Source organism: Notechis scutatus, chromosome 6, assembly GCF_049901735.1.
Source record: "Notechis scutatus isolate UNSWTSFEM ecotype Mainland chromosome 6, rNotScu1.2, whole genome shotgun sequence".
NCBI classification, from domain to species: domain Eukaryota; kingdom Metazoa; phylum Chordata; class Lepidosauria; order Squamata; family Elapidae; genus Notechis; species Notechis scutatus.
The window spans coordinates 46,792,332-46,810,979 of record NC_142014.1 but is presented as its reverse complement, the minus strand read 5'-3'; the positions used below and the strand labels follow the sequence as shown (position 1 = coordinate 46,810,979).

Here is an 18,648-nt window from a genome sequence, read left to right as displayed (position 1 = left end):
AAAATAGATTTCTAACATTTAAAATTTAATCTACATCCAAAACAAAAATTAAAGCTTAACATTAAAAAATAAAATAAAATAATGCTTGTTATAGAGAAATGTCTTTATGGTTAAAATTTAAACCACTAAAATTATTTCATATATTTTAATGATGACAACTATTCATGTTTGACATATTCCTGCATTGTGGAATGTGGCAAATTTTTGCTAGTTAAGGAAAGATGTTGTCCTGATTTTAAAAATGTAAGTTTGCACGGTCAGGCAGAAATCAAAGTTTAAAAAAATAGAATCTAAAGACCACATTAGCAGTGATTAAGGGTAGTGAAGTACAGAAACACAATGCATCTAATTCCTTTCTAGACTAATCATAGGAAAGTAAATTGTTTTGAAAATTGAAAGCAAATCAACAAAAAGTCATCATCAAATCGCACAGGCAATTACTGCAATATACTGCTAATTACTCTGTCCTAGATCTTCAGAAGTTATATTTCATTGCTAATATGGCAATTAGGGTTTAGACTGATTTCTAAAAGTGAATAGCAAATGATATCATTCTAACTTTAGTTATATTCCTATAACAATTTATTTATTTATTTGATTTATTTGATTTGTCAATCGCTTACAAGATAATAGGTATAAGTATACACATAGTTATGAATACATGAAATGGGTACATATAAGAAAAATAAAAGAAACAATAGGACAGGGACGGTAGACACGTTGGTGCGCTTATGCACGCACCCTACAGACCTCTTAGAAAAGGGGTGAGGTCAATAGTAGACAGTTTAAGGTTAAAGTTTTTGGGTTTGGGGAAGAAACCACAGAGTCAGGTAGAGTATTCCAGACATTGACCACTCTGTTGCTGAAGTCGTATTTCCTACAATCAAGTTTGGTGCGGTTAACCTTGAGTTTGTATCTATTGTGTGCTCTTGTGTTGTTATGGTTGAAGCTGAAGTATTCATTGACAGGTAAGTCATTGCAATGTATGATTTTATATACCACACTTAGATCAGATCGAAGATGGCATAATTCAAGGTTTTCTAGGTCTAGAATTTCAAGTCTGGTGCCATAAGGTATTCTACAACGAGTACAGGAGTGGAGAACTCTTCTTGTGAAATATTTCTAGACTTTCTCAACTGTGTTAATATCAGATACGTAATGTGGGTTCCAGACTGATGAGCTGTATTCGAGTATTGGTCTAGCAAATGTTTTGTATGCTCTAGTTAGTAGTGTGATATTACCAGAGAAAAAGCTACGTAGGATTAGGTTAACAACTCTTAGTGCCTTTTTGGCTATGTAGTTACAGTGGGCTCTAGCACTTAGATCATTAGAGATGAGTATTCCAAGGTCCTTTATAGAGCTTGGATCATCAACAAGGTCTTGACTATTCAGCTTGTATTTTATTTTCTGATTTTTTTTGCTAATATGTAAGACAGAACATTTATTTGTTGAGATTTGAAGTTGCCATTTGTTTGACCATTCTGATACATAGTCAAGATTTTTTTAAGGGTAGCAGTATTGTCTGTGGTATTGAACACCTTTACATCATCAGCGAAGAGAATGTAGTTGCTCTTAATATGATCACAGAGGTCATTTATGTAGAGTATGAAGAGAGTTGGTCCTCAAATACTGCCTTGGGCAGGGGTCCCCAACCACCGGGCCCCGGACCAGTACCAGTCCGTGGAACATTTTCTACCGGGCCGCCGGTTTGCTGGCGCCACCATCTTGTTTCGATGAGAAAGTGCTTCCGGGTGAGCTTTTCCGGTTGGAAAGCGGCGTTTGGGTCCTAAAGGAATCCTCGCGCCTTAGTTTCATCAAAGGGGGGGGCGGCTTCGAACGAAACTAAGGCGCGAGGATTCTTTCAGCACCCAAGGCAAGGCGAGCCAAGCGACCGTCCCAAAGCCTTCCCAAAGCCCATCGACAAAGGTACAAAGGAGGAGTTGAAGGTGGCGGGGAGAAGCGGGGGACGGCTGGCTGGCCGGTGTCTTGTAATGCGTGCTGATGCCGGTACCGGGCCGCGGATCATTTTGTGATGCTGGTACCGGGCTGTGGCACAAAAAAGGTTGGGGGCCACTGGCCTTGGGGGACACCACTATTGACAGGTACAGAATTTGATAGGACGCTCCCAATTCTGACCATTTGTTGCCTGTTTGACAGGAATGCTTCTATCCAGTTATGCAGTTGTCCAGAGATACCATAAGATTTTAGTTTTAGGAGTAGTTTGTTGTGTACCACTGAAACAAAGGCTTTACAGAAGTCTATGTAGATTGTGTCTATTGTTTTGCCCTGATCGACTTGTGTAGTCCCTATGTTTTTGCAGTGTAAGAGTTGCAGATTACAGGATAGTTTTTTTCTGAAACAAAATTGTTTATTGGAGAGTAGGTTGTTTGTCTCTAAGTGGAGGATAATGGATTGGTTAATAATTGATTCCATGACTTTACAGGTGATGCAGCATAAGGAGATTGGTCTGTAATTTTCAACTAGTCTGGGGTCTCCCTTTTTGAAGATGGGGATGACTGTGGCTTGTGACCATAGGTTAGGAAAGGAGCTGGTCCTGAATTTTTTTTAAAGATTATGCTTAAAGGTTCTTCTATGGCAGTGGATAGCTTTTTTAAGAAGTAGGCACATATTCCGTCTGGTCCAATAGATAGAGATGGTTTTAGATTGCATAGTGCTTTTTCAACATTGTCTTCTGTAAAATCGATATGTATTAGATCATTGTAGTTGTTTTTGGTTCGACTAGGAAATACTAGGCATGATCCATTGCTGTTTACAAATACTGAGCCAAAGAATGTGTTAAAGAAGTTGGCTTTAATGGTCGTTGCAGTCTTTACCATTAGGTTCTATCAGGGGTGGGATGGACCTTGAGTCTTTTAGTTTGTTGTTTACAAAATTGTAAAAAGCGCGGGTGGAATTGGTGCGTAGAAGGTTTTCCTCTTGCTTACTGTGATAATTGGTGCATTCAGTCTTTATCTGGTGGCATAAATTTTTGTATCGGCTTTTGAAATTGGCAATATGACCAGATTTGTTTTTCCACAATGTAAGAATGTGCTTAAGACCTTTAATGTCCCACACAACTTTTGGAGCAAAAATTCTACCTACTCATGTATAAATTTCAATCTTACTAGACAGGCTACTATCTGAATCTATCACTTTCTGCAGAATAATTCTGATTCTCTCATAAAATATAGACTCCTACAAAGTATGTTCCAATTTAGCCAGACAACCAATGTAGCAAAAACAAAATATTTGCATTGAGGGGGTTTCTTAAAAAGAAATACACAGGCTTCTACTTAAATTTATATTCACTGCATTTTCAAATATGTACACACATAGTGGGAAAAACACCTAATATATTGATAATACACTTTAAAAATAATTACCTTCCCTATAAGCAGTCTTTGGTTGCCAATTTGTAACTACAGGATACAAGAATAAAGGATCTTCTTCTCCTGTAAGATCTTGTCCTAGTGAGAGCAGATTAGACTAAATTCAACACAACGAACAGCAGTGTACAGATACACTCAATACATTTCACAAAAAAGTGACATCACTTAAATCAGGGGTGTCAAACTTGCAGCATCACGGTGGCATCAAGTGATGTATCGGGACTTTTTTCTCCTTCACTAAGCAGGGCTTGGCCGTGGCCAGCCCATGACGCATCCAGTCCATGGGACATGAGTTTGACAGCCCTGACTTAAATAAATGTTTCTCATTTTATTAAATTTTTACTTTTCATTTGTTATATACATTTGTTCTTTTTTTCTTCAAAATTTTAAAATATAACATGAATTTTAGCCATATCATTATTAGTTTTGTGGAGCATAAAATATGTATCAAATATACATCAGTGGAAATTTAGGATCAACTCAGGGGTGCGATTCTACCAGTTCAGGCCTGTTCTATAGAACCAGTTGTTATGGTTCAGCGCAGTTTGGAGAACCGACAAATTGTGCCCCTGGCTGGCCCCGTCCCTTTCCACCCACCCTGCCCCTCCCCTCAGTTCTTATTGTGCATGCGCGACATCGTGCGTATGCCCAACATCACTGACTGCTTTCTCCCCCTCCCAGTCACTCCTTAAGGTATTTCTTTTTTCCTACCGACGATCAGCTGTTCTGGTGATCAGCTGTGCCGAGATCCTCCTAGCTGTCTTACTGCTTTGCCCAGGAGGCTTCCCTGAGGCCCAGGAGGCAAAGCAGGGTTTGCGGGGGGAGCTGTACCCCCCCGCGTTCCATTCTTTGCCTTCCTGAGCCCCAGGAAAACCTTCTCTGAGCAAAAACACCCAAGGAGGCTCCCCTGAGGCCCAGGAGGCAAAAAAATGGGAGGGGGCTGCTGCAAAAAAATAGGAAGCCACGCCCACCCAATCACATGACCATGCCTACCAGGCCATGCCCACCTGGCCACGCCCACAGAACCAGTTGTTAAAAAAATTGAATCCCACCCCTGAATCAACTAAATATGTAATAATTTTGATTAACAGGTTCTCAAAAGTTGTTGTGGAACAAGAAACAAATTATATAAAAAGCCGTTTTAATATTAGTGATCAAATATTTTAATAAACATCTTTCATTTATTAATCATCATGGTCTCTACTATAGCCAGAGTTTTTAATCAAGTTATATATCCTTTAATAGACTGAAATAGTGTTCCATTTAAATCTATTTTTTCTACACTGAAATATTCTAACATATCCAAGTTTAATTTCACTTCAGAGGAGGAGGAGAGGGAGGCAAGTGGGAAAGGAAAGGGAATTTTTGAAGTTCCCTGCCAATTGCCCACAAGGAAACTTAATGGGAAAGTTGGAAGTCACTCCCATTCCCACTGCTTTTTTATTTTGCCCATGGTCATTCTGTTTCTCTGTTTCAGTAATGAAGTATCTCTGAATGATGACCTAACCGGGGTTGAGTTGTCTAGTATTATACTAAAGTTTAGAAAGTACTTAAATAGAATCAGGATATTTAGATTATTTTGTTATCTAAATACAAAGTAAATTTCTTTGAAGATAGCAGAAATATTATATGCAGGAACATATTTTTTTCTATCTATAGAAAAAAAACAGCTTTACAGATGGACTGATTTTAAATTCCATATTTTTTTAAAAATAAGTATACCTAACATACAGTATTTAGCATATGTAATGAAATGCTTAATATGCTTAATGGGATTAACATATTTAAATATATGATTATCTAGATGATAACAGTGGTATTAGGACCAAGATATACATATTAAAAATATACCTGCTTTTATCAATTTCAGAAGCATGTTTTCCAGAACTTCTAAATTCTCATTTACTTTTCCAACTCCACCCATATGTCCTCTCAGCCTTTTAGAAGGAATCTATAATAATACATTAATTTACCATTTTATATAGCACTTAGCTAGCTGCAGAATTAAAGCAAAAACATCAGCAGGTCAATAATTAACAAAACAGTAAATATTTCTATTTCACTTTAATCTAATTTCAAAACACAGTTTGTATTTGAATTTGAATTCCAGACCATATGAATTCCACATTTGAATTCCAGACCATATTATAATGAAAGCAATGATGCGCTAAGATTTAAGCCACACAGGGTTGTTGTGGTCAAATTAGAGGAGGAAGGATATCACATATGTTTGTCGTCTTGATTTATTTATAAAAAAAATTTAAAATAAAGGCAGGATAAAAAATAAATAAATAAACTAGCCCTCAATAGTAAAGTGGGATCAATAAACATAAATCTATGCCATTTATTCTGGAAACATAAATCTATGTCATGCTCTTACCTCCAATTATATATATAAGTTATTGCTATGTTGGGGTTCTGTTTACTCTATGTAAACTAGCCTTCTAGTCCTGTTCAGTCTGCATACTAATCTCATTCATTTCTCATTCCCCTCCACGAGGAGAGGGAAAACATCCATAATAAAGTCTCCCAATCACTCACTAACTGTGATTTCTAATTTTCCAGAATCTCCATTTGTTTTTTGGTTTCAGTAAGGAGCAACCCTAGCCAACCTTACAAGTGGTCCTTGTTTAACAATCATTCATTCAGTGACCACTTGAAGTCATGGCGGCACTGAAGATAGACTTTAAACTGGTCCTTGAAGTTATGGCCACGGCTCCAGCCCTGTGGTCATGTGATCAAAATTTGGGCAATTGGCAGGCAGCCAGCAATTATCACTACAGGGGCACCTCAACTCACTCCATCTGCCTATTTTCCCCCATCTGTGTCCTTTTGGCCCCTTGCACTCCATAGATTCTGATATCCTAGTTGATTTCTGCCACCTTCTTTCTTCCACTGCTGACCAAGCATGTCTGGCCCTTTGTGACGCAGCTGCCAGCAACACGAGGCTTTCTTCCCCAGGTTGCACACAATGGCTTCTTTGCAAGATTGAGGAAGACAGTCTCAAGTGCCTAGAAGCTTTCTTGCGAAGGGCCAGGCTGCGTGAACCCTGTCAGCAGCAGGAGCAAGAAGCTGGGGCCGTGGAGCACAGAGCAAAAGGGGCCTCAGAGTGCAGAGTGGCAAGGGTTATTATGACTGGGCTGGGGAAGCTGCAATTTCCTAGTGTAGCAAGAAACCCCTTTGAACTATTCTACTGGGCTGGGCTTTGCATTGTAGGTTATGGGCTTCTGCAGAGCTACAGCATACCAAGAAGTCCTTTTGCACCATATTGCTGGAGTGGGGCTGGTCTTTATGCTGTGCTGCAGCTTGACAGCCTTTTGCAGTTCCCGAGCTGTGGCATGACACAATGGCTGTTTGTGTTTCCCTGTGTACGACAGCTTTGTACTGTACTGCTGAGCCTTCCCAGAGTATAGCAACTTTACATTGCATTGCTAGGGCCTTCCAGAGTGCAGCAGCTTTTGCAGCCCCAGAGTTGTGATGCCCCGGGACATGGCACAAAGGCAACACAGTCAGATAAGCAATAAGAGTCCCTTTATTATCTCCAACTTGGCCTCCAATGTCCAGGTTACCTTCGGGCTGGAGAAAAACTCTCCCAGGAACAGCCTTTGAATGAAGAAAATTCAGTCCAAAACAAGGAACACACAAACTGTAACTTAAAATCCAAACAACCAAACTGAAGTAATTAGTTTGGCAGGGCAGGAGCAGGAATTTCAAACTTGAAAGCATGGTAAAACTCACATAGTTAGGAAGACGCTAGCAACATAGATAAGCCACGACAATACAAGATAAAGTCACGTTTGATCCCAACAGCCTGCTGCACGCAGCTTGCCGTTTTTATGCACTGTGTTCCCAGTTGCAGCTAATGAAGGAAATCAGGGCCCTTTCCTCCCCCGTAAGCCACACAAACCCACATTGCTCTCTTGTCCATTCCTCCCTGCATGCCCTAGGATGAAGAGGGGGTGGGCCTGGGTCTTCCTCTGAATTCCCTCTCCCTTGTTCTATCTCTCTCCTGCTCTGCCCAGCCAGACTTTGCCCTTCCCCAGTTTCTTCCACAGCCAATGGAGCCACACTCTCACTCCCTGTCAGCTGTTTGGATTCCTCCACCACGTCAGATTCCAACAGGGGCATGACAAGAGCTGCAATGGACCAAGAAGCCCACAGCTCATAGCATATTCTTTTCCTGGTCTCCCTGCACTCACGAAATATACATGCTCATCCTTTCTCCACCCTCCCTGAGCTCATGCCACATTCCCCTAACTTGCATGTTGCATGTACCAGGCCACCCAAACTGCTTCCACTTCCTTGTGGGAAACAAACTCCAAACCTGAAATTCCCTCTGCTTCCCTCATGTAGCCCATGTCTGGAGTTAAAATTGCAACTGAGATTACCAGGATTGATACTGCTAAGCAATGCAGTCATGTGATGTCTCATTTTATTATCACGTCACTTAAACGTGAAAATTCTGGTCCCAACTATGATCCTAAGAAGGACTTCCTCTATCTGACTTCCAATGCTAAATGGGATCAGATCTAGTTAATACTTGAATAGAATAGAACCCATCCCCTCCCACTTGTGATTGTAGGACTGTAACTTTGTCACTTGTATCCTTACGATTTATATTGACTCTTTCCTAGTATGATTTGATTGCTGATTGTACCCTATGACTATCATTAAGTGTTGTAAGTTATAATTCTTGATTCTTAATGAATGTATCTTTTCTTTTATGTATACTGAGAGTATTTACCCCAAGACAAATTCCTTGTGTGTCCAATCACACTTGGCCAATAAAGTATTCTATTCTGTTCTATTCTAAAAAAAAAACATCATGGAATTCCAGGCTGTAGGTTAGATTGGATAGTTAGACCATAAATTGACTGTTAGACCATTTCTACACTGTTGCTAGGAGAACTGCATGGATGAGTCTAAGTAATAAGGATCACTCAAAAGCATGTTTATCCTTTATCATTTGTCTAGAGATCTTTCATGGACAGAAGAAATTCTTCACTCCAGACATTCACCCTCTATACCAGGGGTGTCAAACTTGTGTCGTCACAGTGTCATGTGACATATTGTAACTTTTTCCCCTTTACTAAACCAGGCGTGGGCGTGGCCAGCACGTGATGCATCTGGTTCGAAGCCCGCAAGTTTGACAGTCCTGCTCTATACAATAAAGGTGGCAAGAGAGTGAGCTATTGTGCTACTCTCCTTCCTCCTTAAAATGGCTTATGTATCTATCCTGCTCCTTCTCCAACCATTTACTTTCATAATTTGCTCCTTCTATTTGGTTGCTCACTTTTAATAAGATATTCTCTTACTATATTCCTAGTAGACTTGTTCCATAGGGTTAGTTGTACTTGTTATACTTTAAATATTAACTAGGTTTAGTTAAATGGAAAATATATATCGTACAACATCCTTGTAAATCATTATGGTTTTATGTACAGCTGATGAGCCCAAAAGATGCCACCACATCAAACTATCCACATAGAGCCCTAATCCCCATTCTCAGTTTTCGGCCTTCCTCATACTACAGGACAGAAAGTAAACTATACAACAGAAGAGAGGGAGAGACAAACAGACAGACAATACAACAGCCACTTGGGTTTTGTTAACTCCTTGAAGACTTAATCAGATCACCTTTCCTTTTCATAAATCATATAAAACGAGAAATGAAATGAAAAACAAGAGCAGTTACCTCTTCTTCTAGTATTTCATCCGCTCCTTCTCCAGCTATAGCTGCTTGGGATGGTGTTTGTGAGCAATCCAACAACTTTTTTCCATAGTTAATAATGACTACTGCTAACTCATATTCTTTCCATAAGTGCAGTATCTATTAAATATATATCATTTAAGTCTATATAATATTCACAAGGTTTTTTTTTAAAAAAAAAACACAAATCTTGTGCCAACTTACAAAATAAGCTTTAAATCCAAAGAAGCTATATACAGGGATGTATGGGGATAGTGATCAGGAGAATCACTGCTGCAAAAAGAACCAAAAAAGTTTCCACTTATACTTTTTTCCTTCCCAGCATATTCAAACATTATCAGATAGGTCAATTTTATGATTGAGTGCTTAGCTTCTATCTGCTCAAGCCTTGTGAAAATGTTTCCCTTCCATTTTGATCTTATTCAGCAATGAGATCTTATTCTTTCTTATTAATGGTCTGGTCCCCTAACACAGTAAGATTATAAAGTGAGGGCTCCAAATGATACTGTTTGCTAGCAATTTTGCCAATTTGAAGTCCATTCCTGCAGCATGTCAAGAGATTTCTCATATTCTCTCTCTGTTCCAGTCCTGTAGAGTTTGGTAAGAAGCCTGAGCTCTTTCCAACACTCCACAACAATACTTAACGACTACAACTCTGAGAACTGGGATTGTAGTCATTGTGCAAAGTGCTCATGTGGCATCTTGCTTAATGAACACTTCACTCAATGACAATGATTCCAGGCCCAATTGTGATCATATATTGAGAACTATCTGTATGTTGATGATAACCAGCTTAGTATAGCCACTCTGGGCTGGGCTGGAGAGGATGTGAAGATTGTTTTCCAGTGTCTGGAGCCTGAAAGTATCTGGATGGGACAGAACAAATAAATCCCAGTGAGACAGAGTTACTATTTATACTTGATGGGGCTATGTTATGCATCCAGTGTTGTTTCTTGATAGACAAGCATTACCTCTAAAAGAGCTGATCTGTGACTTTTGAGTTATCTTGGACTCCTAGCTCCTGATAAAGTAGCAGATGAAGGCCATGCCCAGAAAGACTTTTCCTAATGAACTTGCTGGGCAGTTAGTTTTATTTAGTGCAAGGGAACTTAAATGTAGTGACTTTATCACCACAAAACTGAACTTCTGCATTCTATATACAGGTGTCTTTAAAGACCACTCAGAAACTAATTGGTCCAAATGCAGTGACCTAGCTTCTGAACAGCCCCTGTATAGTGGGGAGCAGCTGGCCATAACAAAACAAAAGAGAATGAAACAGACGTATGCGCCTAGAAATAACTGCCTTACTCTAAGAACCAATAGAGGAAAAGAAGAGTATCACATCAGGTTCTGGGAAAGAATAGCTTTGGGTTTTAGAAGTGATTGGAGTCCTAGATGAGAGAGGTTACTTCGGGCAAGGCTGGCAAATGAGAGTTGTTCTATTATAAGCTAGAATTGCATTATGATTTACCTATTTTTTATTATGTATGAGTGTGGAATCTTATCTTCTTTGTTACCTTTAATAAAGTTGATTTTTTTTGAACCATGGAGTTGACCAATTGCTTTCTACCTTGGCTAAGGTATCACATCTCAAAAATTTTATTTGGTTTCCCTTCCTATAGTTTAACCAAACTTAGAGTGTGGCGTGGATTTCCCCTTCAGTCACGTCCTGGTTCCCTGAAGGGTATGTTGAGGAAGACTATAACAAATGGGTGGTAGCAGCAGCAAGGATATCTAATTTTCCAGTCACTGTTCACCTGTAGGTACAGGTTACCTCAGAAAAGAAGTATCTCAGAAGAAAGTACTGGTTTGACCCTGGCATACCTTATTACGCTTTGCCATCAGCAACATAAAATAATGATACTTCAAACCTTACACTGGTTCCTGAATAGTTTCCAGGTACAATTTAAAGTACTGATTTTAACTTAAAAAGTGTTTCATGGCTTGGCACCTAAATATTTACAGAACAACATATTTCAGCCCTCTTGGGAGTACTACTGATACCCCATTACCAAGAGGGTTGCGGAACTATTCTCAGAAGTCAATGCTTTTCTATTGTAGTGCCAATCTAATGGATCAGTTTCCCTACTGATTTATAGTTTACCAACTCCCTGACAAAATTCAGGAAAGAACTAAATCAATCAAGGGTGTCAAACTCACATCACTGTGGTGTCACGTGACATATCAGGATTATTTTCCCCTTCATTAAACTAGGCATGGCATGGCCAGCCCTTGGGCTGGGAGTTTGATAGCCCTGAAATAAACCATTTCTATGTGGCTCTTCCATAGTGTATTTATGCCATCAGTTTTGTTGTTGTTATTGTTTACTTTTTTAATTATTTTAAACTAACTATGGATGTTCTAATGTTACATTTCTTTGAATCCTGTTCCTATAGATCAGGGGTGTCAAACTCAATTTTATTGAGGGTCAAATGAGCACTGTGTTTGTCCTCTGCGGGCCAGGGGGCATATGGCCAGGAGAAGGGATGTGGCCAGAGTGGTTGCAACTGACTGGGCGTAACCAGGGCCGTGGCCTGCTTGACGTAGCACACATGGGCAGACAGCTAGAAAGGCCGAGGAGAAGTGGTAAAAGCATGCCTATTCCCAGCAGGCAAAATGCGGCCACTGCTAGCAGGGAAAGCTTGATCTGCATCAATGCTAAGGCCGCCCAAGCCCAGCCAGGATCACATGCCTTCCCCCGCACTCCCATCTCTGCTTAGCCTGGGTAACCAGGGCTCCGATGGGGATCTGGCTTTCCCCACTCGCGGTGGCCTTTTTTGCTTGCTGGGCCTGAGCCTCAGCTGCTGGCGGCCTCAGTGCCGAGGTGCATTGGGTATACGAGGGGAATGCATCTTTCTAACTGGCTGCTTTGTGTTCTTCAGACTGGGTGAGTCTGCCGAGCGGTGGCGGAGTTGCCACCCAGGAGCTACCAGGAGTAGAGACTCCCGGTGATGTACCTCCTTCACCTGGACTGAAGGCAGCCTTCTATCTTGCACCACCACTCCCAGCCGCATCTCTGTTCCTAATTGAGGATTGCAGGCAAATTCCCTGCTCGGGCAGCATTCCCAGAAGACACAGCTCAGAGCACCAGGCCTACCCAGCCTGAAGGAGGCAAAAAGGCAAAGGCTGAGTAGAGGTGGTAAAGCATGCCCAGGCCCAGCAGGCAAAAAATGGCCACCGCAAGTGGGGAAGGCCAGATCCCCATGAGAGCCCTAGTTACCCAGGTCCAGCAGAGAGGGAGGGCATGCAATTCTGGCTGGGCTTGGACAGCCATAGCCTTGAGTTTGACACCCCTGCTATAGATGTTCTACTGCTCCTTATAGTGGAAGTTTTACGTTTTTGCTGTAAACCACCATGAACCAATTTATTAAAATTGGCAGTAAGTCAAATAATTAAGTATGTCACAATATATAGTAGCAGTAATCTATCTATCTATCTATCTATCTATCTATCTATCTATCTATCTATCTATCTATCTATCTATCTATCATCTCCTGGAAGGCAATAGCAAACCATTTCCATAGTGCTGCAAAGAAAACAAGGACATGTTCTTATAATTGCCCAAAGTTGAAGAACACATCATTTTATTGTTCATATACTCTAATTACAAAGTTCAAATATTTTAAATTATGTAAATAATATAACATTCTAAATACCTTTGCTGTAAAATAGCAAGAACAAGCAATCATGTGCTGAATACTATCAAAGCATCCTGTTGATTTTCTTTGGAATATTATAGTCGGAATTTCTTGAAGAACCTTGAGATACTTAATAATGATCTGAAAATATAGTAACAAATGTGTACCATTATAGAATATTACATGTACGAATAACTAAAAATGAACCTTTGTGCTGTAAAAGTAAGCATTTAAACTTTTATCATTCAATAAAAAAATAAACTTATGTAATTAATGTTGCTTTAATTTCCTATTAAAAATGTAACCTATTAAAAATGTTAGCATGCTCCAGTATCTATTCATTTTGTGTGATGACTTATTCACTGAAAATCTTGCATATTCTGCTATGCTTAGTAAAAAAGACTACTTAGTAAAAAAGACTGCTGGGCCCATAACCAATGTTAGGGTTTGGGGATTAACCCCTAGAAGAGTATTGCAGCAGTAGTCAAGCCAGGAAGGGCCCCAGAGTATACACACTGAACACAAACACTGTTTGTAGTTTAAATAGTTTTTAATCCAGTTAGAGTTTAAGCATTGTCATTCAGTCCATTAAGTCATTCACAGTATTTCCATCCAGTAAGGGTTAGGGTTTTTGGGAATTAACCCCTAGAAGAGTATTGCAGCAGTAGTCAAGCCAGGCAACCAAAGGAGAGCGGAAGGGCCCCAGAGTATACACACACTGAACACAAACACTGTTTGTAGTTTAAATAGTTTTTAATCCAGTTAGAGTTTAAGCATTGTCATTCAGTCCATTAAGTCATTCACAGTATTTCCATCCATTAAGACTCACTAGTATAGTCCAAGTTAAGAGTCCTTGCAATATCTTTATCAGCCGATAAAGATATCTTCTCCTCCTCGGTTTCACTCTCCAGAGAAACAAACGCTGGATATTCAGTAGAATTACGCAGTAAATCAGCAAACAGTAGCAAGCGATAACAGTTCAGTCACAGGCACTCACAGTCAGTAATCACAGTTAGTCACAGCAAGACACAGTTAGTCGCAGCAGCACACAGTTACAGTAAGCTTTCCAGCTTCTAATGCTTCCTTATATAGTAACTTCTAACCGCACCCTTAATCGGCTAATTGCCTGCTGCATTGTGCTTAAAGTGATAAGCACTTAAACCATGATATCTAAGTTTTATATATTTATTCACCCAAACCATATTTGGTATCAATGTTATACCTAACATACTCCCTTTTGGGTGAAATAAATATATAATACCTTTACAATCTAATCCCATATTTTCACAACTCTCCTGGTGCTTAATGGCACCTTGGGCTTTAGTAAAATTATCAGCTAAATTGTCCTCCGACATACAGTACTCTAGCTGAATCATCTTACTTCTTACAGATTGTCTCACGTTTAGGTATCTTAGATCTGTATGCTTGCTCCTTGTTTTTACTCCAATATTTGTGGCCATTTGAATTGCTGCCTGATTATCTTCATGTATAATTATAGGATAATCTACAGTTATACCTATATCAATTAACATTTGTTTATACATTATTAATTCTGTACATAACAATGATAAACAGGAGAATTCTGCCTCCATAGTAGACAAACTTATATGCTGTTGTCTTATTGACTTCCAGCCTATTAATGTCTTACCCAGCATTATGGCTGTTCCTGAAGTCGACTTTCTAGTGTCTCTTTCTGATGCAAAGCTAGCATCTGCATATGCACACAGAATTAAATCACCCTTTGGTTCTAAATACAATGAATAATTCATTGTCTTTTTAAGATATCTTAATATCCTCTTAGCTGCAATCCAGTGTCTTTCACATGGTGCAGAATTGAATCTAGCCAACTGATTCACGCAGTACGATATATCTGGTCTAGACCAATTACTAATATAACTCAAACTACCAATTAAAGATTGATAAATCACCTTATCAAACTCAGGGCTTTGTTCATCAGTGTTGCTAAACTCCTGACTCATTGGAGTCTTAGCTGGCTTACAAAGCTCCATCTTGTAATCTTTTAGCAATTTGCTTATCTTATCTTCCTGAGATATCTTAAAACCTTTCCTTGTTTTCTTTATATTCAAACCGAGATACTTCTTTATCTCCCTAATTGCTTGATCTTTATTCTCTTTCCTAATGATGTTATTATTTTATTTGCTTCATCATTAGTTTCAGTTATCAATGCAATGTCATCTGTGAATAGTAATAATAATGATACTTTCCCATTTGTCTCCCTCTTAAACAGACATGGATCGGCTAAACCAGCTTTAAATCCTATATTGTCTAGTTCCTTTACAATATACTGGTTCCATTCATAGCCTGATTGTTTAAGACCATAGAGACTTTTCTTTAACAACCAACAATCATTATTATTCTTATTTTCACTTTTAATACCAACAGGTTTTTTCATATAAATAGTATGTTTTAATGGGGCGTGCAAGTAAGCAGTTTCCACATCTAGATGGTTAACTATATAGTTTTTACTAGCTGCCCACACTAAAGCTGCTCTCAAGGTTGCTGCTTTAAGACTAGGTGCAAACACCTCATCGTAGTCATTAGCATTCTGCCTAAAACCTTGGGCTACTAACCTTGCCTTATGGATTAAATTACCATCTTTATCTATTTTTACCTTAAATATCCATTTGCAGCCAATGGATTTCTTTCCTACAGGTAATTTGGCATTTTCATACACTTTCATATCACTTAATGAATTCAGTTCCTTATTCATTGCTGCATACCATTTTTCTTTTTCCTTATTAGGATACTTTTTAATTTCTTCTACAGAATTAGGAACTTGATTAATCTGGCACACTGTGTTAGCCTGGTACCTATCAGGCGGTCTAGATACACGTGTAGTTCTTCTGGGAATTACAGGGCTTACAGGAGGACTTTGTCGAACTACTACCTGTTCATCTTCCTCATCCTGTTCAGCTATTGAATCTGTTTCTTCCTTTATGGGCACTATTTCATCCTGTATTTGTCTCTTTACTTTATTTTTAAAGTTACAGGGATAACTAATGGGATTTCTATAGGATTCAATAATTACATCTTTATTGGCATCCTGTTCTAATTTCTCCCATCCTTCATGTTCTAGAAATTGGGCACTAGCACTACATAACACTTTAGATGTGCCTTTCTCCCAAAATCTATATGCCCTATGGTTTGCCTGATAACCAACGAAGAAAAATCTTTTAGCTCTATCTTGCCCTTTTTTTCTGAGTTGTGCAGGAATATGCACCCATGCTGGTGCACCAAATGTGTGCAGGTAACTTAGATCAGGTTTCCTGCCATGCCATCTGGTAAATGGTATTTCACCTGTTGTTGTATTAACAACGTTGTTCAATATGTTATTAGCACACATTGTAGCCTCCCCCACAAAGAATCAGGTAACCCAGAATCATTTAACATTGTTCTAACCATTGCCTGTAGTGTTTGGCCTCTTCTTTCAATAAAAGCGTTATGTTCTGGCCTGTATGGAGCAGACTTCTTATGCTCTATTCCAGATATCTTAAGTCTGTTCTGGAATTTGTTATTAATAAATTCCGTACCATTATCTGTTACCAGGGTTATCATTTGTCGTTTAGACTTTCTTTCAGCAAACCTAAGCCAATTGTAAAATGTTGATATGTTTCAGTTTTGCTTTTCATTAAATAGCAAAACCCATATCTAGAATAATGGTCCATAATGCTCAGTATATATCTAGCACCCCCATACTGGGTTTCTTTGGACCTATGATGTCTGCAAATACTACTTCTAAAGGTTCTTTTGTTTTGAAACCATTTAGCCTATTTGCAGGCAATACCTTGCTCTTATCTTCACAGCAAACATTACAACGCAAATATTTATCACAAGGTTTTAACCTTATTCCTTCAGATAACTCAACTGTACGTTTAGCATTTTAAAATTTACATGCCCCAAACGCCTATGCAATAAATGGATACATTCTTCATGAGGCTTTATATTATTAAATACAGTTTGTGCCTCCCCTTTCTTACTATTATCTAATACATATAATGTTCCATTTAAAGCTGCAGTTACCCTTTTGTTATCTTTTTCAATTATGCAATTATTATCTTTAAAAGTAATTACATAACCTAATTTATCTAATACCCTTACTGAAAGCAAATTAAACTTTAGTTGCGGTACATACAACATTTTTATATCCTGGTTTATGTACGGACAACGTGCAAAACCTTGACCTTTCGCTTTCAGGTTCCAGCCGTTGGCAAGAGATATATGTTGAGAACTTGTAGACATTTTTATAAATTTTGTCTTATCTCTTGTGATGCAGTGGGATGCGCCACTGTCAACCACCCATAAATTATTCTTCACATCAGAGTTGCTAAACGTGGCTAGTTCAAATGCTTTCTTTGGCTTTTTTACATTCTGGCTTTTTCTCTTTTTGCAGAATCTTGCCAAATGTCCTCTGCCTCCACAATTAAAACACTTTTTAATTGTGTATGCCGTTGAAGATAAATTCTCTTCTTTCAGGTGCTTTACTTTGCTTTGCTGGTTTCTTTCAAACTTTGAAGATAATTTCTCTTCTTTCTTATCTTCTCTCAGCTCGTCACGCTCACGCCTTCTTCTGGCTTCTTCTAGTAGCCTGCCTGTAATCTCGGTTAATGAGAGGCTTTCTTTTGGCAATACCTCTAACGAAGTCACATAGTCATCATAGCTTTGATCTAATGAAGATAATATTATGTAGATTTGTTGCAGTTCATTAAATATAAGCTCTTTTTCTTGCAAATCTTGAAAAATGCTCTTCATACAGTTTAAATGAACTAACATATCTCCATTCCTCTGAAGATGCGTTCGAAAAAGCTTTCGTGTAAGATTTATATGTGCTCCTACACTGTCCCGAACATAAATCTTCCTGAGGTTCTCCCAGCAGTTTGCAGCATTTTCTTCTCCACGAATATGGACAAGCTGCTGATCACAGAGAGTCAGTCCTATGATGCATAAAGCCTGCTCATTCTTCAGTTTAAAGTCTTGTAACTTTTCTTTATCATCATCATTAGCAGGATCCCAGCTACTCACATCTGGTGGGTTTGCTATAATGTCCCACAAACCTTCTCTGCGTGAAGTAAACTACATTTCATTGACCATGAAACATAGTTTGTTCCATCCAGCCTGGATATCATGGACAGTTGTGACAAATTTACTTGTGCCATTACTCTTCAGATATTTTGACTATTTTTAAACTAATTAAAACAGTTTGTTTTTACAGTAATGTGCAACTCACACCAACTCTCTCTGCTATATCCTGGTTAGTTAGACTATGCTGCTGGGCCCATAACCAATGTTAGGGTTTTGGGAATTAACCCCTAGAAGAGTATTGCAGCAGTAGTCAAGCCAGGCAACCAAAGGAGAGCGGAAGGGCCCCAGAGTATACACACACTGAACACAAACACTGTTTGTAGTTTAAATAGTTTTTAATCCAGTTAGAGTTTAAGCATTGTCATTCAGTCCATTAAGTCATTCACAGTATTTCCATCCATTAAGACTCACTAGTATAGTCCAAGTTAAGAGTCCTTGCAATATCTTTATCAGCCGATAAAGATATCTTCTCCTCCTCCGGTTTCACTCTCCAGAGAAACAAACGCTGGATATTCAGTAGAATTACGCAGTAAATCAGCAAACAGTAGCAAACGATAACAGTTCAGTCACAGGCACTCACAGTCAGTAATCACAGTTAGTCACAGCAAGACACAGTTAGTCGCAGCAGCACACAGTTACAGTAAGCTTTCCAGCTTCTAATGCTTCCTTATATAGTAACTTCTAACCGCACCCTTAATCGGCTAATTGCCTGCTGCATTGTGCTTAAAGTGATAAGCACTTAAACCATGATATCTAAGTTTTATATATTTATTCACCCAAACCATATTTGGTATCAATGTTATACCTAACA

At 38.9% G+C, this 18,648-nt stretch overlaps 1 protein-coding gene across 2 annotated transcripts in view; it reads right to left on the bottom strand.

The window, feature by feature from the left end:
- CFAP54 (cilia and flagella associated protein 54) overlaps positions 1 to 18,648 on the bottom strand; it is a 144,366-nt gene that overhangs the window by 83,012 nt on the left and 42,706 nt on the right. For both annotated transcript variants that reach the window (XM_087968133.1, XM_087968134.1), the window contains exons 27-30: positions 12,756 to 12,878; positions 9,085 to 9,219; positions 5,241 to 5,340; positions 3,384 to 3,467 (exon numbers count right to left, since the gene is read on the bottom strand). In XM_087968133.1, coding sequence (XP_087824259.1) covers positions 3,384 to 3,467; positions 5,241 to 5,340; positions 9,085 to 9,219; positions 12,756 to 12,878 — 442 coding nt within the window. The remainder of the gene's footprint in view (positions 1 to 3,383; positions 3,468 to 5,240; positions 5,341 to 9,084; positions 9,220 to 12,755; positions 12,879 to 18,648) is intronic.